General features: G+C 39.8%; 1 protein-coding gene across 1 annotated transcript in view; it reads left to right on the top strand.

The window, feature by feature from the left end:
- The first annotated feature begins 9855 nt into the window (after window positions 1-9855).
- Window positions 9856-25021, top strand: part of runx3 (RUNX family transcription factor 3) — a 32331-nt gene continuing 17165 nt past the window's right edge. Inside the window, exons 1-3 of the mRNA XM_047345615.1 lie at window positions 9856-10860; window positions 11452-11608; window positions 13046-13150. Of these exons, the coding sequence (XP_047201571.1) occupies window positions 10603-10860; window positions 11452-11608; window positions 13046-13150 (520 nt within the window). The 5' untranslated portion in view covers window positions 9856-10602. The remainder of the gene's footprint in view (window positions 10861-11451; window positions 11609-13045; window positions 13151-25021) is intronic.

Genomic DNA, 25021 nt, shown 5'->3' with positions numbered 1-25021 from the left:
GCTTGCAGTTTGTGCTTGCAGTTAAGAAGGAGTGAACTGATGTGGCTTCTGTAAAAGATTTAAAATACTGATCTGTGTGTGGCAGCTGGGCTCTGGCACCAGTGCATGGTAGTTAAACTGTCACTAACAGAAACTGTAAATCTGTTGCAGAAGGTGAATGCATTCAGACAGTTCCACAGGTGCTTAAATACAATGCATGCAAAAGTATTCCTATCCATTGAACATTTTCACGTTTTCTCCCGTTACAACCACAGACCTCAATGTGTTTTTTTTGCAGATTTTATGGGATAGACCAACAAAAACTAGGGCATAATTGTAAAGCAGAATGAAAATGATTTATGGCTTTAAAATTTTCATATAAATAGAAATCCGAAAAGAGTGGTATGCATTTCAGCTACCCAGAGTCAGCACTTTTTACAACCACCTTATACTGTAATTAAAGTTGCATGTCTTTAGGGGTATGTGTATAGCAGCTTTGCACATCTGAAATTTCTGCCTGATCTCTTTCACAAAATAGGCCAATCTCAGTCAGGCTGAATAGACTGAGTCTGAACATCAATTTTTAACTATTGCCACAGATTCTCAATTGGATTATGTCTGGACTTTGACTGAACCATTCAAACATTTGTTTTGATGTAAAGCATTCCATTGTAGCTCTCGCTGTACATTTAGGATTGTTTTGTTGCTGGAAGGTGAACCTCTGCCCAAGTCTCAATGTTTTTTTACAGGTTTTCAGTCGGTATTGCCTTGTATTTAGCTCCAATCCATGACCCCCCAACTCCTGTTGATATAGCTATCACCATGTGCCACTGGAGTATGATATAATCAAGATTATGTGCAGTATCGGTTTTCCTCTGTAAAAATTATTTTCCCAGTAGGCCTAAATGTAAAATTTTGTCTTATCTGAACACCAGAACACCTTCATCCAAATGTTTGCTGTGTCCATTTCAGGGCTAATGGCAAACAGCAACTGGCACTTTTTATGGTTTTACTTAAAAAATTACTTCCTTCTAGATACTTTTCTATAAAGACCAGATTAGTGGCGTACACAAATAATAGTTGTCAACAGATTTTCCCACCTGAGCTGGGGATCTTTGCAGCTCCTCCAGAGTTACCATGGTGTCTACTTCTCGAAATACTGCTTTCCTTGCCCATTTCGTCATTGTAGGTTGACAGCCACATCTTGTTAGGTTTGCAGTTGTGCCACAATTGTGATGATGGACTGAACAGAGCTCTGTGAGAGGTTCAAAGTTTCTGATATTTCTTATATCCTAACTCTGTTTTAAGCTTTTCCACACCCTAGGCCCTGACCTTTCTGCTGTGTTCCTTGGTCTTCACTTAATGTATGTTATCTTCCTTTATGCACTATTTAGTGTTCGTCTATCACATAAAAGCTCATTAAAATACATTGAAGTTTGTCATTGTAACGAGACCAACTGTTAAAAATCTTGAGGGGTATGGATGCTTTTGCCAGCGACTGTAGGTGTTTGTGCTTCCCAGTTAACAGTTTTTGTCTGTCTCTGAGCCATCTTTAGGAGCACTCAGCAAACTTTTAGCAGGACTCTTTTGTCAAAGTCACGATGGCTTATGTGTTTGTCGGTAGGGGGTGGTGGTGCTGTCACTTTGGGAAGGCAACGGCACATATTGCAGCGATTACCACAGCGGAAAAATGTTTTTCTGCAACATACAATTATTACAGATTACAGATTGCAGTCCTTGCATCAGAAGCCCTCGCCAGAAAAGGAGAAACACTGTGCATTTGTGTGTGAATGTGTGTCAATGCACACAAACAGACAGAGACCCGGAGACAAAGAAAGATGAGAAATGATTATAGCTCACACCAAAAACCACAACTGAAAAAAATGGGGGAGTTGACGTATTTATGGGTCTCATTTAGATTTAAAACTTATACTGACTTTCGGGGGTAAATAAAGGAAGAAGAAATGCAATCTGTCCTTCAGTACGATGAAGAACAGCAGTGTAGGGTACTTTCACGAACCTTTTGTCCATCATCATCACTATTATGAAAACTGTACACTGATGTCCTCATGGCATACACAAGCCTAAATGCCACACGTTACATTAATTTGGTACCAGGTTACAAATCATGATGAGCATCAGAAACTTTCCTTCAGGTCACACTAAACAATATAGCCAAAAAGTGGTGCCCCGCAGCAAGGCAGGGCCTTATTTACAAACCCACCAGATCAAAACTCAACCCAAAGTGCTCCTATAATAGGCACTGGGGCCCTTTGGTGAGCTTACTATCCAGTTCTACTTTTAGTGGGTTTCCAAAAGAATAAACAGGCCTGCGAACCACATCACAAGCAGCTCACTGTCATCTTTGGGTGAGTGTACCCGATGGATGATGTGAGGGCGGGGCGAGCGTGACACTGAGGTCTACGGGGAGTTACCCCCACCACCCAACCCCTGCTTGCACTGGCTGTGGAGCGTCTTATTGAACTGAAAGGACAGCAAGAGGGTCTGATCCCATTTGAGTACTGATCACAGTGTACCAATAAGACTGCCTCAAGCTGCTTTTCATAACCTTTACCGTGAACAAACACCTCCTGAAATTCTGCTGCTGAAAAGCGACATCCGTTTGGCCACACAATCACAGTTTGGTACCCAAATTGGATTTGATTTCCAGGCAAAGTCAAGGAAGAATTTCTATCAAAGTCGTGCAAGCATTAACAAAATAAAATCCCTTCAAAGTACCACCTTAAGTAGAGAAAATCAGTGAAAAGTTTCAGCAACACAATAAAATCCATTACATACTTATGATCACCATGTGAAAGGTGCTCTGTGGTAAAAATGTAATGTTAAATTTTAAAGTTTGCAGTTAAATACATGTAAAGAATAGAAGGAGAATCAGATGTAAAAAGAAAACATTTAAGTAGAAGCTATGAAATAAGAACATTTATTTAAAGTAGCATCTAAAGGGTGGAAGATCTCAATTCAAGGATTTATTTATACAATAAAATATATTTCCTTGTTACATGTTTACACAATGTGCATTAAAGCACTGTCAAATCTAAATGAATGCTGATTTTGAATGCTGGTTATTCAAAGTCCCTTCCCAATAAGACCCATTTAGATATTTAATCATGCATGTCAGTAAATAATGCATGTCAGTAAATCAGTATAATGTAAATTTATTTTAGTCATTTAAAATATTAAACCTGTGTGATACAGATCAATTCCAGTGTTATATATCTGAGGCATTTATTTCTTTGAGCTTTGATGAAATGGCTTCCAGCTGACAAAAACCCAAAATTCAGTTTTCCAGAAAATTTAAACAGTACAAAAGACCATGTTTCTTGTGCACCTTTTTGCACTGCAGTTTTTCCTTCCACTCAACTTCCTATTAATATGCTTGGAAACAGACAACTAGTTTAGAAAAGCCCTTCTGTGGCTTACCCTCTTTGTAGAGGGTGTGAATGACTCTGCTGAACAGCTGTCAAGTCAGAAGCCTTTCAAATCATTGTGTGGGTCATTACATAACATTTCTGTAACATAAATTATCATGTATTGCGAGCAGTTCTTCTTCATCAAGCATTTTATTGGGTGGTATTATGCTTGCCTTCAGAATTAACATTTATTTTTACTTGAATCGCAAAATCTAACCTTTACTAACAAGGTTGAAGAAGACAGTCATAATGACACCGTGGTAAAGGTTCCCAGCGATTCGAATCGTACTGGGTGTTCAAAATGTTTAAAACCAAAAGTCATACAATAATGTTGCCTAAAATATTCAAACAGCTGTTTTATCTTTATGTTTCTCTACTCATCTGACAATTTACATCAGCTACATTTTTGACTAAACATTTATTTGCGACTGTGCAAGACTTTTTTTTTGGTAAGCGGTTCCCAAAGTTGTGGTTCTGACCCTTAATTTGGGTCATGAAATGGCAGATGTGGTGTTTTGAAATTACCTCCAGAAATAAAATTAGTGTCAAAAGTGTTTGCAAACAGCATTTTTGAGTAAAAATTGTGGCATACATAGAAAAGAGAGGAATCATAAATAGATAAATGTTAGCATAATTCATATTCTCTTGTTTGTTTTGCATAATAGCAACATAGACATGAACCACTGATGATCAGTTTAGAAAATCCCTGTTTCAGATGCTGTATGCCTCGAAGAACTGTTAAACTACTTATAATAAGTTAGTTTGGTAATTAACATTTTTTAGACTGAACATGTCATGAAATTGTACTTTCCTCTTTTAATAATTATGTATATTTGATTTCTTTCAGATATTTGAACCAATTTACTAAAATGTCCCTTAAATTTTTATTTACATGAAGCTGTCACTTTGACATGATGACCAGGCAAAGATCATCTCAACTTAAAGATGAGAACTACACAACTATTCTTTTCTTAATGTAAGAAATTTTATTAATATGTTTTCCTTCACAGTATGAAACTAAATAACATTGATAATTAAATGCGGTACATGAGTAAATATATTTAGATTGCTCTTGAGGATTAAAGATGTGTCAGACAACTGCATGTATCATATGTTTGAAAATCTCTTTAAGGAGCCCATTTACATTCAACAGATAAAAATAAAAACCTTTTTGAAGTTTTCCCCCAGCAGCCATTATGTCGCTCAGTTGTTTCAGATGAATTTAATAACCCCTCAGCTCTGCTCTGCACCTTTTTTTTCTAAAATGTAAGCAGAATATTAAAGATGCATGAGATGAATGTGCTCATTGTCTCCTCCGGTGACCGCTGCATCTCAGCTCATCACGCTTACATAGTAATTAGGTGCTGGGTTTGGAAATGTCACTGCTCTGTTCATTTTCGCTGGGATAAACTACGCTCTGTGTGCCTTCAAGGATATGAAATTAGGGGCCTGACACTCTTATTTATGAGTTATTGAACGTACAAAGCAAAGCTGCATGAGAAAAACTGCATACGTTTTAGTACACAGATGCATTCCTGCCATCATTAAAACTAACACAGACGACCTTGGTGGAGAAAAAGAAACATACAAATTTGTATGATCAAAATTATTCAATGTGTTTCCTATTTTCTTGTCTGAACATCAAAATGGACAAAAATGACCGCCAATTGTGATGTGCTGACACGTTGTGTAATCAAAATTTGGGGAAGAATCAGCCATCAGAGCAGCGAAAGACCCAAAACCCAAACAGTCTGTACCCACTCAGTGTTGTTTAAAAGTTTCTCCATATACTTGTGTATATAAACACTCTGACGCTAGAATATGATTTGGCTTTGAGGGGACTGGCACAAATGGTTTTTGGTGACTTACATCATGCTTAGGGAAGTCTAATCACAGACACTCTTGTCATATCAAGCAGAAAAAAAGTCCACTTCATAGCGAGCTGCATTTCAACAAAAATGAGAAAAAGAAGGAGGGAAGGGTAAACAAGCCCAGAGTTCCACAGCCACCGCAGAATTCATCATTCATAGAGTAAAAAAATACCTCAAGCCCCAAAAGAAGAGCTAATTTAATCCAAGAGGAATAAAACTCCATTTCATAGGAGTCGTTCATTCAGAACACTCATATTTCCACTGAAGAGAAACCCCCGGCTGAAACTCGAGCAGACACTTTTCGGAAGGAATGCATTCGGTGGGTTGAGGGCCAAAGCTCGCCCTGTAATTTGTGAATGTACAGAAATGTGTGAGTGCCACAGCTCCTCTAAAGATAGAAACTTTTGTCTTATGTCATCGCTGAACCTCAAACTATTTCTAATTGCCCCTGTCTCCCCATCTCTAGCCCCCTTTTTTTCCAAATGAATAACTACCCATCCAAAAGGCTTGTGTGTGCCACGTCTAAACTGAAAATACCCTGGGAGTTTACACAAGCTAATAGATCAAATTTTGAAGAAAAAAAAACAAGACGCTTTAAAGACAGCTTCGTGTATTTGAGACTGTCCCCATCTTCAAAGTGACTTTTAAGTGGCGCTGAAAGCCGCGTGGGTGGCATTTAGAGGCAGGTATACATTGCAGACCCCAAAGGCTTTCGCTGGTTAAGCTGCTAACGGTGAGCACAGTCATATTAGTCTTTGCAATATGACTCATTACAGATAAAAGTTTAAAGTGGGGTTTCCTTCAGTTATAAAGCAGAATAAGGAGGAAAAGCTTCTGTGCAAGGACTCTTAGATCATTTTTTTGTTTGTTTAAATTGTTCCAAAAGTCATTTTTATATTATTTTGTCAGAAGTTTATCATTTTTCTGATGCTGCAGGCAGTGTTTGTTGTTTAGCTGGAAAGTTCAGATGGGGAGAAAATCTTAGTCACAAGTTTTCACACAGTAACCACCCGTCAACAATGACGTGGTGCTCTCATGATTTGCAACTGCAGGATCTGTTTTCCTTTTTATTCTTTTAATGGTAAGTAACCTATATGTTGAGGCCTATTTTTTGAGGTGGGTCTGGGAGTTTCACATGTCCTCCAGGGGTTCTTGTCTTGATTTCAGGCTCTGCCCACTCGGATCATTAAAAATCGTTCAGGGGCATGGCGGGCTTCATCCACAATGCCTGTGCGGCTGAAACCGTAGAAACTGCATGCTGAAATGCGGAGGTCTAAATGTGACAGGGGCCCGGAGCACACATTACAGCTGAGTGGGGTGAAGCTGGAGCATGCGGTCACATATTAATAATGAACTAGGGCAGGAGGATGACTAAAATATCACAAGGATTGTTACTGTCCCATTTGAGGTGTACTTGAAATAGATGCTGCAAGATAAATTATCCGATTGGACATAATACTCTAATATTTTCTTTTTAAGATTAAGGGTTGCAGATTTCATCATTGCAGGGGCGCCTCCAGAACATTTTGGAAAAGTTGGCAAGACAATAATCTTTGGGTGGTGATAATCTACAATTTAAATCTTCATGAAAATATAGAGACCCATTAAGTGAGAAAGTGTATCTAACTTTTGACCAGTAGTGTGTACATATATATATATATATATATATATATATATATATATATATATATATATATATCATCTGCAGAATGTGTGATGCTTACAGGACTGTCTGGCCAGGGGGCGCTGCAGTACATGTATTGGAGAGGCCATTGCCCCCTCAAAGCCACCCTTGGTGGCGCCACTGATTTCAGGTAATTATGTGGGCTAGAACTGAGGGAACTGTTCTTTCTTAATCTGAAACAGATTCTTATAAGTATTTGGCTGTATTACTCAAAATCATATTTTCTTACTCATTTGGCGGTGGTGCCACCAAGGATGCTCTTGAGGAGGCAATGTCCTTTCTTCATTGGCCACAGTGTTAAATGCTAATTATTTTTTATGAATAAGAATTTATGATGTTAAAAGAGAAGCTTTGATATGGTCCAGTTGATCATTTTGCCCCTTAACCATTTTGTACCTGTATAGTTTCATACCCAACTTTTTCAGATGAACTATCATTTCATAATAGTCAAGAGACCAAATGGCAGAAAAGAACAAAAAAGATGTAAAGCAAAACTTTCATTTATCAATAATATCAATAATTTATTTTGCTTGCATATAAAATTTTCAACTGATACAAGGATCACAAATCTAAGGTCAGAAATTAAGAGAGGGTCACTGTTTCAAAACAATGGACACAAGATTTTAGCAAATGCTCTCATATCAAACTGACAAATTGTTGGCATATATATATATATATATATATATATATATATATATATATATATATATATATATGTATATACCTCAACATTTCATAAAAACCTAATCAGAGCTAAATTTCTTAGTTCTGTCTCATAAAACCTGAAATTCTTTTCGAGTTTTGGTTTTGATGTGCCAACCCCCAAAATTGTGGCCACCATCTGGTCAACAACTGAAAAACTTTCTGGAGGGCGCCCCCCCTGTCAGTCAGGCAGTTTCAGGTCATTTGTTCCCTGAGAAAATCAGTAGGTTTTCATAGATTTTTGTTAGTTTATCTTTTTACTCATACTGGTATACTCTAACAATCGCCAACATACAAATACAATGGTGTTAAGCAGGTTTACAGCTCTATGTTTAGGTTAAGCCAGCAAGAATTAGTTTGCTGCTTTTTCATTTAATCGCCTAAAATATCCTTTTTACTTCCTTTTGTTCTGCTTTATATATTTATATGATGTTAATGATTTACTGTAACTATCACGGACAGAAAATCCCTCATTTAAGGTAAAAGCTGATTTTAAAGTTGCCTAATTTTTTTGTTTTTTTTGTTGTATTTTTATTCCTTTTCCAGTCAGATTGCACCTCTGACTTGCCAAACGTGTGTGTATGTGTGTGTGTGTGTGTGTGTGTGTGTGTGTGTGTGTGTGTGTGTAAGGGGGGTTAGGGAGAAGTTAAATTTCTCACCACGTAATTAATTTATTCTTCTAAAAGTAAACAAGTTATAACGAGACGTCCTCATAATTATAAACCCGCTGATTCAAAGATCCAAGATGCATCTTCGGATGTTTTATTTATTTATTTATTCATTCATTTATTTACTTTCATTTAGGATTACGATTGTAAAGACATGAAGTTTGTAATCTTTATCGAAAAAATGCAATTATTTAGGATTCCAAATAAAAAGGTAAATAAATCTGCTTTCCAAAATGTGCATAATTAATACGCATCATTCAAATCCAGAATAATAGTTTCTATTGCTTAAAACACTGAAAAACGTTAAAAAAAATGTAGATGATTTTAATATAAATTGCTAACCTCAGTTTAATTAAAGACACACAAACTGATCATATCAAATATTGTGTCGGAAATGTGGTCTCATTCATTTAACGCGCAGCAGACGCTGTTTTAAAAGCGTCAAATGCTTTAAAGTTGCAGCAAACTGAAGTACATAAATTAGAAATAACCCTATGTATTCCTGGAAAATGCTCAGTTTCAGCAGGACAAACATATTAAAGGGATGTTTTAACTGTCAGTGTTTAGTCTCAATTATTTCAGATTTCCGACTCTCTCACACGCAGATAAAGGTCCCCCCCCCCCCCCGCCGTCTCTGTCTCACTACGTGTGAAATATGTGCCTCAGTCTGGTCGAGCTGACAGCGATTGAAAAGACAAACGCGCCAACTAGTGTTAGAAGGACGCATGGCCTCGGAGTTTGCAGGGTGTGCCGTCATTTCATGTAACTTTTTGAGTTCCCAATGAATTAAGCCTCAGGCGCACACAAACACATGCAATTATAAATGGGTTGCGTGTTTGATGTGGAGACAATTAAGAGACTATAGCCCGCTTGTTTTAATTCTCCCAATTTAATTCAGAACAGGCAATTAACGCGATAAGAATCTGTCCTGAACCCCTAATTAATTTAATTTAATTTACGTGGAGAAGGTATGGAGCCGCCCATGGCTGATGACTTTTCAAGGTAAGTCAGTTAAATTAAAACCGCAGACCTGTGAATTTTTTTTTTTAAATACAAACAGACTAAATAATAAAACAATTAGGCCACTGAAGTCGGATGAGATAAATCAATGTAGACAGAATAATGTTTCGGATATTTTAGAAAATATTTTGTTTTCTAGTCTCAACTGTTGCACTGTATTGATTCAATTTATAATATGACGTATAAAAGCTTTTAATATAAATCTGAGATTATTTTAACATCAGATTTTATGTGCAGCACATTCCTCCTATTGCTTTACATTCTCAGTTGTGTGTCACAAATGAACAGCAATAATGTATCTTATTTAAAAATATATATCCCTCTTTAATCTGCAGCTCATAGAAAAGAGCACAGATATGTATCAATAATTAACCTGGTGTATATGTGACAACGGGGCAGATCCGAGAAGAAGCTACGCAGTTTGATTGGTGCGCCAAAGCCCAACCCAGCGCTCTCATTGGCTCAACCCAGCCACCAAACGCTAAAATGAGTAGTGTAAAAGTAATATCGCCGCACTCTGCAGTCTGCTCAGCCTGACGGCTTCTTCTTTGCGCCCCATAAAGGATAACTTTGAAAGGAAATCCAGTTGGAGCGACGGGGAAACGCTCGTTTTACTCCAGAATTACGCTGATCCAAGCGGGAAAAGAACTTCAGCTGCAGTTTGATTCGAGTTCGGGACATTCAAGTAGATTTTATTCCCTTTTGCTCAGCGGTGATGGTAGCTTTAAGGTGATATTTGAAATCATTTAGAAGTTGCGACAACCGCTGAGCTGTTCTCAAACTTTTTTATGTGTCGTGGCTGGATTATCTTTGTGCTACTAAAATATTTGAGCGATTTTTCCTTACTTCGGGGTCTGAACTAATAGTTAAAGTAGTCTGTGGTGTTGATGTATTGTTTACACGCCGCTGAAAGTATTCAAGTGTGCGGTCGATCTCAGCGCAGAAAAGTCCAACCCCGCTCAGAGTTTGGAGAGCCCCAGCTTGTTGTTAGATAAATATACCACCCTGATGTTCCTCAGGATGACACATTGTGGGTTACTGATATAACGCTACAATCAGCAGAGTTTAGAGGTTTTTTATTTAATCAGCGGAACACTTTTCGTCCTCTGCCCTTTTGCCTCCATCCTTTGAGACCAGCGGCGTCTGGAGAAGAAAAAGAGACAGAAAACAACAACAAAACCCCCTGTTTTCCTCCTCAAAGTTTCTGATACAACCCCAGTCAGGTGGCGCTGACCCAAGCTGTTGTGATGCATATTCCCGTAGAGCCGCCCACCACTAGACGGTTCACACCGCCCTCCACGTCCTTCCCCTGCAGTAAGATCGGAGACGGCAACGGGCCCATGGCCACTGCGGGCCCCCTGAGGACGCGGCCAGACAACAGAAACGTGGTGGACGTCCTGGCGGACCACGCTGGAGAGCTAGTCCGGACCGACAGCCCCAACTTCCTCTGCTCCGTGCTGCCGTCGCACTGGCGGTGCAACAAGACGCTCCCCGTGGCTTTCAAGGCAAGACTGGTGGTTTTTAATAACTAATTATTTCTCATTTTAAAAATTTACAAGGTGGTTTTCCAACTGTGATGAAAGACAGATACGCTGTGCACAGAAATTTTATTGTCACTGTTTGTAAAATTACACTGAACTTTAGTTTCTTTATCTGAGCTAAAAATGTAATTATGTAGACGCAGTTAGAGATATATTTGCGCCATTCAGAGGCATAATAATTTGGAACAGGAATTGGAGATAAATGTAAAATTAAGCTTTAGTTATACTTTATTTTTAAACTTGTTACATATTTTTAGCCATCTTTATTTTAAATACATTATCCAAATGACTGGGAATAAATAGCAGAGTTAGAATGGGAACATGCCAATCACGATGTTTAAGATAACATTTTACTAAATGTCAGCAGTAAATTTATACTGCGGCGTTTTATTAGTAATTATTTTATACCCATTGCATTGCTGACATTGTGGTAAAACTTTGAAAGAAATTTGGAGTTAATTATAGGAGAGCCGGATGCGGTTTTTACGCGCAGTCCTAAACATTGGGGTTTTTTGGTAACATGGAGTGACCGCCTGCTTTTCCTCCCGCGTTCAGGTCGTAGCGCTCGGCGACGTTCCCGACGGGACACTGGTCACAGTCATGGCCGGGAACGATGAGAATTACTCGGCCGAGCTGCGGAACGCCTCTGCGGTGATGAAGAACCAGGTGGCCCGCTTCAACGACCTCCGCTTCGTGGGCAGGAGCGGACGAGGTGAGCCAAACCTCTGAAACTCACCCACCTTCTCTCTCTCTCACACACACACACACACACACACACACACACACGTCTAAGAGAGGCATTCGGGGCCTGCTTGCAAACAATTAGATGATGACAATGTTTCTTATCATTTATGGAAACTAGATCATAATCACGTTTCCGTGTTTAAGTGCATTCACTCCTGTAGCATATAATAAATCTCGTCCTACGTTTTTATATACAAAAACAAAATTCCATTAGTTTTTAAGGTCCTTTCTGGACTATAACATTTGACTCTATGGTCCATTCACATCACCATCACGGCCTGGTGCGGGGATACAACTTGCCTGTATATATTTTTTCAAATCCAAGGGGATACAAACAATTATCCACTCTTTGAAAATGGGTGCATAAAGAACCCGACCCCCAACTGTCACCAGCTGATCCACCTTAAAAATACTGTGCAGAAATTCAACCATCAGCAGGCCTGAGTGCAGGATGTAGTGGTTAAAGCGCAGGCCTACTGACTGCACCTTTTGTACCCTATCAAGAAAATCAGAATCGCTCAATGTTAAGCCATAAACAACAGATCGTCTCCACAACAAAAAAAAAAAAATATTCCGCAGTTTCAAAGTCACCCAGTGGAAGAGAGATTTCTAATTATCAGCGCTCGTTTTATTTGCCCCACTTATCAAGCATCAAATAACACGCGATTGGACCCTTGCTTTAAAAAACTTGCAAATAAAACCCAATAATAAAAATAAAAACAGTGGTGGAGTACATCCTTCATTTATGCAATGAAGAGCTTTAAGTCTTGTCAAATACTTTTCTGTTTTTAAGATAAGGAGCCCCCCCCTCCCCCCGCCGCCTTCAAATTTCTGCATCGACTCTATTGCGGGGGGACATCAACAAAATTTTCACAGAGGGATGGGGCACAAGTACTTTGTAAGCCATCAATGTTTTGTTATTCAGTTGTATTCAAAAGTAGCTCGCTATACAACAGAAAAACACAAATAAATGCATAAATGAAGAAATATTGCAACTGACTAAAGCTGTTCTTCTGTCTTAAATTTTTATACAAATAGGGATATGAATTAATATGTATATATATATAGTCATATTTTAGTTCTGTAGGGAAAACTGTGCTTTGAAGTTCAGAAATAAGAAAATAGTCAATGATTAATTAATTTAATTTCCTTAATTTTATTTATAAAGCGACAATTCATAACAAATGTATTTTAATCAGACTTTATAAAACAAAACGGTCCAATTCGTATTCAGGAGTATAAAATCAGCTCCCACTAATCTAAAACAATCATATGGACAAGATTCAAATTATGTTTCAGTTTGATTTCATTTTAATTATGAAGCAGTCAGGTTTACTGTTTAATTCTAACCACAATAAAAGTTCTCCTGAGCAATCATCATTAATGTAACGGGATTTTGCTGCAGGAAAGAGCTTCACCCTGACCATCACCGTGTTCACTGGACCACCACAAGTGGCCACCTATCACCGCGCCATCAAAGTCACCGTGGACGGACCTCGGGAACCCCGCAGTGAGTACCCACACGCAGCAAACATCCCACACATCACAAATCTGACATGCATTGTGGTGAGATGCGGCCTCTGCACAACCACCCCATCCGAGCATGTGTGTCATGTCTGTATCTGTTTACCATAAGAGAACTGCATGAGTCATGTTCAGTTGATACATATTTTTTTAAATCCAGCACAGAACAAGGCTGATATGTGTCCCTGTAAGTGGTGTGTAACTACTCACAAGTGCAGAAATCCAGTTTTTCATCAGATTTGGTTTTGGGGTTAAGGTAAAATGAAGTTTTGGTTGAAGTTGAGGTTAGGCATGCAGGCAGAGGATGAAGGTAAGTTTATTGTTCTAGGTAAAATAGCAGTGCAGGTGTGTGTGTGTGTGTGTGTGTGTTTGTGAGGGGCACAGGAAAGGCCCAGTCAGAGGAAACTGCAGCACATTAAGGCAAAAACCAAAGACCACTAAGAGGAGCTGAGCGAGACTCCAAGCCGCAGGTGGCTCCGCTCCTCCTCGCCTTCCTCTCAGCAATGGTCAGAGGGGTCCTACCTGCCTGACCACATAAGTGGGTCGTTGATTTAAGGCATGGCAGGCTCGGCCCATTGGCTACAGCGTATTGAAGCTGTTAGCGCCATCGTTCATCCACATGCAGCTGCATTTCACATGTGGGATAAAACAGCCGATATGAGGGGACAGAGGAGCTTAATGTTACTCAGATGCATCCATCGCTTCAGGGGAGAACTGTACGTGCATACATTTGTTATGAGGTTCAAAGATAGACAAGACAGGGCGTCTTTTTATGATCCTATCTATGAAGGGAGTGTATTTATTGTGGTGCTAAAGGTCTCTCCGAACAAATGGATAGCTGTGGTTTGTGTGGAGGTGGATACTGGGACAGGGTGGATTTAACCCAGTCAAAACAGAGCACAAGAGTGTCACATGAGAGGGGATATGAGCGGCATCTCCCTTTCCCCCCTTGCCATGCTGGTGCTATTTGCAGAGGTATAAAACAGAACACTGAATGCATATTAGACACTGTGCGTGTATGGTTTCAATTTCTGCTGTTTAATAGAAAGAGAATTTCTCTAAAGACGCGTGTGTCGGTGCATAAATGCATTCTGATGTGGAGCCCCCAGTTTGAAATAACTGTATGCAATAAAGATGTCTCCTGTCTGTCTGTCGACACGTTTTGACTCCGGCACCGTGCTACTTTTACTCTGGCGCTCTGTGCTATAAAGTGACACTGTTTAATATAGGCCTGGAGGAATTTAAGGCCTGATTAAAAACGTTGTTACACTGAGCTGAATTCACAGAAGGAGCAAAAATAAACTTCCACTAAAGCTGATTTAAATTAATATAATTTTCATATTTACAAAGTAGAACTTTATGAGTTTAACCACCTGATAACAGAGAAAACATTAAAACATCAATGAGAACAACAAATCTAATCATCCTGTAGCATCATCAAAGCAATTTAAACAGCTGACCAAACCAGCAAATACAGCATATTATATTGTTCATTATACTGGGCTGAATGAGCTTCCAGATCTGGGGCTGAGATGACATTTTAGCCCACTTTACTGCATTGGAGAATTTGTAGCCCTGAAAAAGAAATTGTGCGAGATGATATAAAGGAGCTCTCATATTTAAACAAGGAGCACATTCTCAGAGTCATGTTGCTGCAGACTCGAAGAACAGGAACACTCACTGCCTTTCAGATGTTATTGGAACCTAAAAAATAATCAGATTCCTCTTTAACCACAAGAAACTGTCTTATATGACCCCTATTGAACAAAGTAGACAGGCACTATAAAACTATCAGTACTTTTTCATAATGCATCCTTTTGGAGACAGTTTGTACTCCCAACAGCGTTGATCTGCTTTTAGTTTGTAATGCCACACAAAGTGCTTTGCAGAAAGACTGAAGCTTCTGCTCAGGCAGCAGGGCTGTCCTGTTCAGGGCTTCACAAGTCTGTTTGTGCAAGGGCCCTCTGCATTTGCATGGCTTCCAGCCGAGCTACAGCAGTGGAGCTGGCACAGAGGGAAAGAACGTTTTAATTAATGTTTGTCGATCCAGTCAGAAGAACCTGATGGACAAGACTGCAACGGTGGCACGCCTGGGGCAATGAAACAAAGAATGCCATGCCTTCTGAAAACACCTGAGCAGTAGGTTAGACACACATGCTTTCTTGGTCACAGTTGTGTACACTAATGTAGCTTCATATGCCTGGACACACACAGATACAAACACAGGGAGAAAAGTTTTGCTCCTGAACAGAAAGTATGCTTTGCTAAGTATTTTTGTCTTTCTTGCTGCTGATTTCCTCATTACACATCCGGCATTCGTCATTACAACAGCAACCCCCAGCACGCTCTCTCTCTCTCTCTCTCTCTCACACACAAACACACCCACACACACACACACACACACACACACACACAGCACCTCCTCCAGCTCTGTCACACTTTATTATCAACTTTTGGCTGCGCTTAAACTGGAAACAGTGCTTGTAACTGCCGATGACTGCAGCAAGTGAAAATGACAGAAAAAACAAAAAATTATTATAAATAAATAAAGAGTTCACGTTTAAAGCAGATTCCAGAAGTTATATTAACTTCTAAAGCATTTCCATTTCTTGAACATAACATCAGCATCCACCTATTTACCAAAGGGGAAAGGGATGTTTATAGCTCTGCATCTATTAACCCTGAAAGCTACTCACATTAGGTCAGGCTCAGAAAATAAATACATAGGGGTGAGATATTTTAAACTTGCGAAATGATTTTTAGAAATGGTATTCACAGTTTATCAGGGTAAGTTGAAGTTCTAATTTCAGAGACTGAAAAAAAGTAACGTGACAAAATACTTAAACATGCGTTTAAAGTGATTTAAAAATTCAGAAAACTAAAGCTCATTAGCAAAACCTTGACAATTTAGGAGTTTTAACCTCTGTGACTCTACTTATGAGTATGAATTAATCATAAGCTTTCAGTTAATGTACACAGTTTTAATCTAGTTAAGAAACTCAAAATGAAGATGGGTTTTCATAAAAACAAATCATGTTTTCTATTCTTTGCAAGGAAAAACCAGGTGGGAGCCACCTTTCTGCCTATGGCTAATTATAGTGACATTGTACAACATGCAGCCTCCTTACTTTAGGATTTTAAAATGCTAAATGTCTCACTCACCACTGAATTCTCTGTTATTTAGCTGGTCAGACATTGTCAGTCATTTCTGGACAACAACGCTGGTACATATTCATTTATAAAGCTCTGTACCCTCTTTTCTGTCACTTGTAGTCCAAGTGGTTGTTCTTCAGACTTTGACAAAATAGCATTTAGCTACACAGGTTTAAAACCTTAAAAATGTTTACAAAAAAAAACATTAATTTTAATTAGAGATTTTATGAGTATTATGGAAAATGTAGTAAAGGAGAAGTGTTGCTGTTTTTCTAGCTAGGTCACCGTGTTTTTAAAAAGCTCTCTTTTTTTTTCTTTGTTCACTGTGTATTGTATTAATTTGAGTATAGTTTTGATTTGTGTGGTTGCTACCTCGGCAAACAGGTTTTTTTTAACAGATTTCAGATCTCCATGGGACGTACTGATAAAATAAAATACTTTTACATAAATTAATTCATGGAATTGTAAAAAACAAATTAATTAAAACAATTTATTTAGCTTACATATATCAATAACATCAAAATCGTTTTTAAATAAAATTAGTTTTTCCTTTTACTGATTCTCATAATTGACAATGAAAAATTGTTTCCTATTGAATCATGTTTTTATAAATCGCTTCATACCTTTTTGCTTTTTGCTAGAAAGAAGCGAAAATAGAAACTGTTTTTACAATCATATCTGAAAACTGACATTTTCTTATCATCAGCGTCTGTTTCAATTAGGTAAGGTTAAAGTGACAGTTTGTCTCCCAACACATGAAAATGATATCTTTTTAAAGTGTGTGAAACACCTGCTTGGATCAAGATGAAGGTGATACACCTCGCCATCCCAAAAGGCCCCGTCCAACATAAAATCACACGAGTACCATTGTGTTTTGTTGCCCTTATTTGCTCTCCTGGGTGTGTTTGCGCAGCTCCAGCAGGAGAATGACGGGCGTGGGGGAAGATTCAGAGTGGAATTGGGGGGAATGAGCATGTTCGAGTTGGCGGGTTGATTCTATTTGCATTTGGCACACAGACTGTACAAAGTATGCAAATAGCCAAACAATGACATTTGCTGTGCTATTTTTCCTGTGATATTGCAGTCTCTCTGCAAAGTAAACAAAAAGACAGCATGCATGTTGATGCATTTGCGTGTGCTCAAGCTCAAGCACCTGCCAGGTGCATCTCTTAAAAAAAAAAAGAAAAACAAAATCACCACCCCCTATTAATATATGATGCCACGCCCATGCTCCACAAATCACATGAAAGGCTCACCCTCAGTGTGAATTGTTCTCTCAAAGGCAACTTTGATGTTTGAAAATGGAGATGGGAGTCTGAAAGAAAGGCCTACAGGTGTATTAGTGCCAGGGGGCAGGGGGGCAGCAGTGTGTGAGACTCTGGGTGCTTTCCTGAAAACCTATGATCTTAATAGTCAAACTCATGACCATTTAATTTATGATTTGGCCATCAGGATTCTCTGCCTTAGTGCCACTTAGCAACAGATGACAATAGAAGAGCAATCTTTTTATTGACCAAACCCTTTACTTCTGCTGTGTCCATAGTGACTGGAGGCTGTGGCATATTTCCTCCCCCTGGGTCACTGCAGAGCCTCAGTGATTAGATGTAAAGCAAATATTGGCCATATGATAAATCCACTGGAATGCAATGGTTTATTTTTTTACAATCTGGGCTAAAACATTCACCACATTCTGAGGTTTTGAGGCTTGTGATGGTGCATAGATGAGCATCTCCTCCAGCAGTCATGCAGGATGTCAAAGTGTTGTTTATTTTTCTGTTATACTATAACTATTAAGGTCATAAGACAGACTGAAGTGCATGCGTATTATGATTAGAGACGTACAAATAAATTGTCCGGTGATCGAAATCAGACAAATGTTCCTTGATTGGCTCTGACCAAAGATCAGCAGCGTAAATTCTGAAAGTTCAATGAAAGTATAATAAAGATTAGGGTAATCTTTTAAATTACTTTATTTTGTGTTGTATTTGACACTACGACCTCTATCAAAAGAACCTGGGCCACATTTTTTAACTTTATGTGTTATAATCCTCAGAAGAAATAAAAAAATAAAATAAAATCAGAGTTGGTCAAAACTGGATTCTGAGGGGAAAAAAGCATAAAACCAGAAACAGGTATTGTCTTGGAAAAGCCTGATCGGTTCATCAGTAGTTCTGATGAATTTATTTGTACAAGGGTAACTTAGACAGACAAATGTAAGCTTTGGCCACCGTTGCCACAATAACCACATCTAGAAGCTTTGAGGCCAGCTTCCTGACATTCACACATAGCTGGGTAACCCTTCCTTGGTTCGTACACTGAACACTGAAAACAAAACGTAACTTTAAGCCATTTGGTGTCCTGTTCAGCATCTTGGCTTCTGTCCTGTCGCTGAAAAAACAGGACAAAAAGAAGAACATTGTTTAACATTTAGAAACAGCTAAATGCCACCTCCTTAGACCAGCTGATGACTGTCAGAGACGCACGCAAAACAGCTTCAGGCTGCCGAAAACGTCCGCCCTACATTTGCTGACACCACACGGAGAAGTAAGACTTGTTAGAAATTACCAAATTATTTACAGAGGAATTAGACAGCATTTTTCTTCTGCTCTTATGATGCAAGCAGATGTTTTCTGAGAACCAGATTAGAAGCTTGGCCTCTACCTTCGCTCTCCTCTAAACTCAGCAGCCAAGTGTTTTTCCTGTTTACTCACCTACGAGGGGAAGTAAAATGCCCACTCTGTGTGTGCTCATTCTTCTTTATTTACACTGACCCATACAGGAGGCGGCTATTACGACCTTTTAACTGTAATTCAATAAAAGTTCTGAACTGCATTTAGAAAAATAAATGGCTCATGAGTGGAGAAACATTTTTCTAGGCTGCTGCATTATGACAATAAACGGTTTTCTCTGCTAGGACGGCAGCTCCGAGGGTGGTTTGAGGGAATGAGGCACCTGTTGGTTACTGGAAAAGACGACTTGTACCACCGTTTTGTGGTTTGGATATTTATTTCTTCGGGCCTTAATGGTTAGGAACAGCGAGTAAATAATAGGTGCAGCAAGGTTCCAAAAGTGGAGAGGGATGTATTCCTCATGGTAAACACAGAGCAAACCCTTGACTGGAATTGTTGCAGAAAAAGTGAGGTCAGTTTGGTAACCTCAGTCCTGCAGCTGCAGCCCTCGAACAGCATGATGAATTCAGAGAAAGCATTGAAAGTGAAGCCAGTGCAGTGGAAAATTAACACATTTACATTTCTCATACGTCCTCTGACTCACCTGAAATATCAATTGTCATTCAGTGGAACTTTGTGTGAGGTGTGTGTTTGTTTATGGCAAAAGCACTCCTTGTTGCACTTTATTGTGTGCTATCTGGTGTGCATGGAGGTGTGAACACGAATTCGTTTGACACATCTGCTGGCGTTGCATTGATGTATGTGACAGCAAGGAGCTTGCTTCCCTTTCTCACAGTTCTGCAAGGGCCCCCACCTTTGCCCCAGCACCTTGCTGCTAAGAGCAACCTGAAAACCTGCAAACACCAATGCACACGCACTCACAACAACCCTATTTACCATTAGGGTTAAAATAACAAACTAACAGCAGTTTATTACTTTAATTTGAGTTGTCAGTGGAGCCAAATAGGCTTTCTGTGCTCGACAAGGCCAAAACAGCAGCAGCAGTACTGGGAAATCAGCAATGTCTGCAGGCAAGGAGCCAAAAGGCCTGAAAAACAGCCCCAATTCTATCACCCCCCAACACGCCTGCGTTCCAGTAGAAGACAGTTTTACACACACACACACACACACAAAGAACAAAGCGGCTGCACAAAAGAGGGATAATTGCTCTGAACTTGCTACGGGCTTTGCTGTATTGTTAAAGAATCCGAGTGCGTTGGCTCTTATTTTGGAACCCCTGCACCCCTTCCAGCCTGCCTGAACGTGCCTTTTTTATAGGCCCATCTTTGTGTGGCGCTGCTTCTGTCTCACACACATTTACACACAAAGCACTTTATCCCCCCTTATCAGAAAAGGAAGGCTATGCTCTTTGCTCAAACAGTCTCATGTAGCAACTTCCGCTGTGAGCGGCTTGTTTTCAGGCCTGCGAGGGGGATTTTCACACTGCTTATGTCCCCGGAGATTCTGATGCATCTGCCTGAGGAAGCAGACGATCCCCGAGCTGTTGTCATACAGGATGAGCAACAGATAACTTCAGAAAGCCCAAACAGTGTTTCCATAAACCCCTTTTTTCAACTGTAATCTTTTAGTCTGTGATGAAAAATATAGCAGTGCAGCTTTATGCATTAATTCTATAAGTGTTAGAAGAGTTTTGTAAATTAATTTATAGCAGAATGATGTCTATTTGTGGCTAGCATCAACTCATTTTGGCCCAGACGAGACAGCCACAATCACCAACCAAGGGTAAAACCCACATCCCTCAGGGTCAGCCTCAAAACAAGAACTTTGATTTGCTCCACTGTAAATACTCGGCGGTGTGATTGGTGGCCTTGGCATTCGCCGGCCAAACATGCTGCATGTTGTTAGCAGGGTGCCTGGAATAGAGGTAAAAAGGGAAGTACAAAAAAAAGAGTGGCGAAAAAAGCAGCGGGCTGGGAACGAGAATGTGAGAGGGGGGTTCAGGTCCGCTAGAGAGGAGGAAGAGGAAGACAGGTGTGCACTGCTTTGCTCAACAGATGTTGAAACGTCCTCAGTGTCTGTTGAGGGCAAACGGAAGTTTGCAGACAGGCAAGTAGGCCCCAGCACTGCATGTGTTCAACTGTCGCTCCACATCGAGCTGACAGCTTTGAGAAGCAAGATAAGGATGCAGCTCTTGTTTTTTTTTTCAAGCTTTCAGCACAAATAACACAACCATCAAGAGCTATGACCTGCAAGTAAGGATAATACTTTTTTAAATGGGTGGCGTTACTAAAACGGAAGTATTACGTGCATTTTTCCCCATTTATATTCTTTTTACATGTAATCCTATGACATGCATGCAAGAATTTACAGCCCAGGCATAGTTTTGACTATATTTGATGCACGTATCAAGTCCATTTATACAGTTAATGCAAATATTTACACTTCAAATATATTCTGTGACGGTTTGGATTGGAGCCAAAGCACAGCTTGGCCTTTGCTGTGTGTAGGGCTTATGTTTAATGTGTCTGCATGGAAAGGAGTGTGTTTGTTTTTTTTGTTTGTTGATTTTAACGAAGAGACAAGGAGAAGTTGAAAAAAAAAAAGTGATGAATGAAGAGGAAAGACATCGCATTGGGGGATCATTTAGATGTGGCATCATGTTTAAGCCCTGGCAGTCACCTCACTGAGCAAACGGTCTCTGTGTGGAGGTGATATGGGCTTTGTGGAGGATTTTACTGTTCATGTGGTCTGGCCTGTTCCCCCACTTAAGGGAACTCTGTACGTGTGTAAGAAAAACAATGTTACACCGCTTTCACTTTACCTGCCTTCACGTGCTTCAAAGCGCTAGAATAAAAGTTCAAAACAACTTGTAAGTTAGTCTGCAGTAATGATGAGAAACTACAAGGAAATTAAAAAACGCACACATAAAACAATGCAGGGCTGGGAACGGCACACCCATTTCTTCAAAACACAACCACCACTTCGCACTGCATCATTAATACCAGACATTTTATATTAAGCATTTTATTTATTCTTCCTAGACTTCCATAATGCTTTTAGTTGATGCGACCACTACCCTGAGAGGAGGCTAGTAAATCTACAACCTCCCGCATCCATTTTCAACACTGGACGCATATTGAGCGCTGCTGTTTAGGCCTCATATGCACATTGGTTCCCATCTCCCAGCTCTATCTTGTGGTTATGATATCATAGAGAGAAAAACAAGGGCATTCTTTCCTAAGTGCACGCTGACACATTAAATATTCATCTGACCACAAAAACTCCCCCCTCTGAAATGGGGCTGGTGTGGAGCACCCCTCTTGTCCTCGGCCCAGCAGAGTCGAAGTCAAACGGAGGTTGTCGGACCCAACGAGCCCGACTGTAGGCTAAAGGGTGCACGCGTTAACATGATATATGATACACTGTCAAAATACCTTTTTTGCTTCAGAATATACTGTTTTTATTAAGCTATACAGGTACATCTCAATTATCTAGAATATAATGGAAAAGGAAATTTGTTTATGTATAGTATATAGATTGATTATACAGTGATATACACTGCCTGGCCAAAAAAAAGGTCACACACTCTAATATTGTTGCTGAACCCAGACCTGACCAACTGCAGCAACCCCAGATCATAGCACTGCTCCCACAGGTTTGTACAGTAGGCACTAGGCATGATGGGTGCATCACTTCACCTGCCTCTCTTCTTACCCTGATGCGCCCATCACTCTGGAACAGGGTAAATCTGGACTCATCAGACCATATGACCTTCTTCCATTGCTCCAGAGTCCAATCTTTAGGGTCCCTAGTAAATTGAAGCCTTTTTTTTCCAGTTAGCCTCACTGATTAGTGGTTTTCTTAAGGCTGCACAGCTGTTCAGTCCTAATCCCTTTAGTTCCCTTTGCATTGTGTGTGTGGAAATGCTCTTACTTTCACTATTAAACATAGCCCAGATTTCTACTGTTGTTTTTCTTCGATTTGATTTCACCAAACGTTTAAGTGATCGCCGATCACGATTATTCAGGATTTTTTTCTGGCCACATTTCTTCCTCAAAGATGATGGGTCCCCACTATCCTTCCAGTTTTTAACAATGCATTGGAGAGTTCTTAACTCAATTTTGGTAGTTTCTGCAATCTCCTTAAATGTTTTCTCTGCTTGATGCATGCCAATGATTTGACCCTTCTGAAACAGACTGACATCTTTTCCACGACCACAGGGTGTGTCTTTCGACATGGTTGTTTAAGAAATGAGAAGCAACTCATTGCACCAGATGGGTTAAATAACTTGTTGCCAGCTGAAACATAATCGCCCATGCAGTAATTATTCAATGGGAGGCTCGTACCTATTTGCTTAGTTAAATCCAGGTGGCGACTTTGTTTTGGCAGGGCAGTGTATTTGTTTTATAATAAATTTTATAATTGTGGTTTACAGCAACTGAAAACCCCAAAATTTCAGAAAATTTAAATATAACATAGAACCAATAAAAAACAAGTATAAAAAACTGGGTTGGGGCACCTTTTGCATGAATTACTGCTTCAATGCAGCATGGCAAGGAGGCGATCAACCTGTGGCTCTGTTGAGGTGTAAGGAAGCCCAGGGTGCCTTGCTGAGTTTGGTCTCCTGTCTTCCCCTGTGTGTGGTGGCTCTTGAAGCACTGACTTCAGCTGATGTCTGTGCCTTGTGAATCTCCCCAAACTCTTTAATAGGCTTTGCTTCACAAGCCTTTCAACACTAATTATTCCGTTGCTATTCACCTATTTTTCCAATTTTCCGATAATATGCTTAGATACAGCACTCTGAACATCCAGAATCTTTAGAAATGATTTTTGGTGACTTACCATCCTTGTGTCGGGTGTGCATGACTGTCTGCTGGACAACTGTCAAAAATGTCTTCCCCATGATTGTGTAGGTTGTTTGTGCATCTTTATGTGGGTTATTTTTTCCTTCCACCCAACTTTACATTAATGCAAACATTGCAGTAAGAGCCAGCTTCTTGAATATTGTGTTCTCTTCATAGTCATAAAAAACTAAAATATGCTCTGTGTGTAACGAATCTCAAGTTGAACTTTTAGAGTTGACAAACTAAAATTAATAAAGTTTTTGATGATATATTAAATAATTGTCAGGCAATTGCAGCAAGTGTGCAAGATAGACAATAAAAGGTTTTGTACACTGTTTTTTTTAAGGACACATGTTTTTAAGACAAAGAAGCAGGATACACAGTGGACGGGTCACTAGTAGATTCCTGGGGAACGTAGGAACACAACCTACTTGGTCACAGCTAAGGTCAATTTGGAGCAGGTGATTAACCTAAAGTACATATTTGTGGGTTGAGGGAGGAAGCAGGAGTACCTGGAGAGCACCCACCCATGCACAAGGAGAATGTGCAAACTGCATCCCTAGCCAGGAGCCGAACCCAAGATCTGTTTGGGCCAACAACTTCTCCACCAATGCTTTACTGATTAGGGATATGGCAAAAAATAATAATCGGTTTTGTTAAATACACAAAACAATCTGTTATTAAAATGATAATTTTATGCAACTAAAGAAAGAAAAGAGTAGAAAATCAGAGGACAAAGGGAAAGAGGATTCTAAGCTGCCTACCAGTTGATTAGTAGTGTTAACAGCAACTGTAGGTCCTGGGTTAATGGGCTCCAGGCCTTGCTTCAATGATGCATCTAAAGCTCCCCCACTCCTAAAAAAAAACGAAAAAAAAACACATCAGCCTCCCACTAAACCCCCTGCTGGAAGCTGTGAACACTGTCGCCACATGCAGCGTATGTGTGTGTGTGTGTTTGTGTGTGTGTGTGTGTGTGTGTGTGTGTGTGTGTGTGTGTCCCTGCCAGCTGGAACCGGGCCACGGGATCTGCAGCTCGAGTGTGTGTGTGTTTGTGGGCGGCTGAATGATCACTTTCATCTCTAAAAAGCCAATTCATCTCAGACCACCACTGGAAACAGAAAAACTGACCAATTATCATTTTTTTCCTCCCTGTGGCGTCTGCTTTTTCTTTCCAGCCAGAGAGCAGTGGGATGTATCATTTCCCTGACCTCAACCGTTTGAGGTGGTGCA

This window comes from Girardinichthys multiradiatus, chromosome 19, assembly GCF_021462225.1.
Source record: "Girardinichthys multiradiatus isolate DD_20200921_A chromosome 19, DD_fGirMul_XY1, whole genome shotgun sequence".
Classification (NCBI taxonomy): domain Eukaryota; kingdom Metazoa; phylum Chordata; class Actinopteri; order Cyprinodontiformes; family Goodeidae; genus Girardinichthys; species Girardinichthys multiradiatus.
The sequence above is the reverse complement of the archived record's forward strand: the minus strand, read 5'-3'. Positions and strand labels throughout refer to the sequence as shown.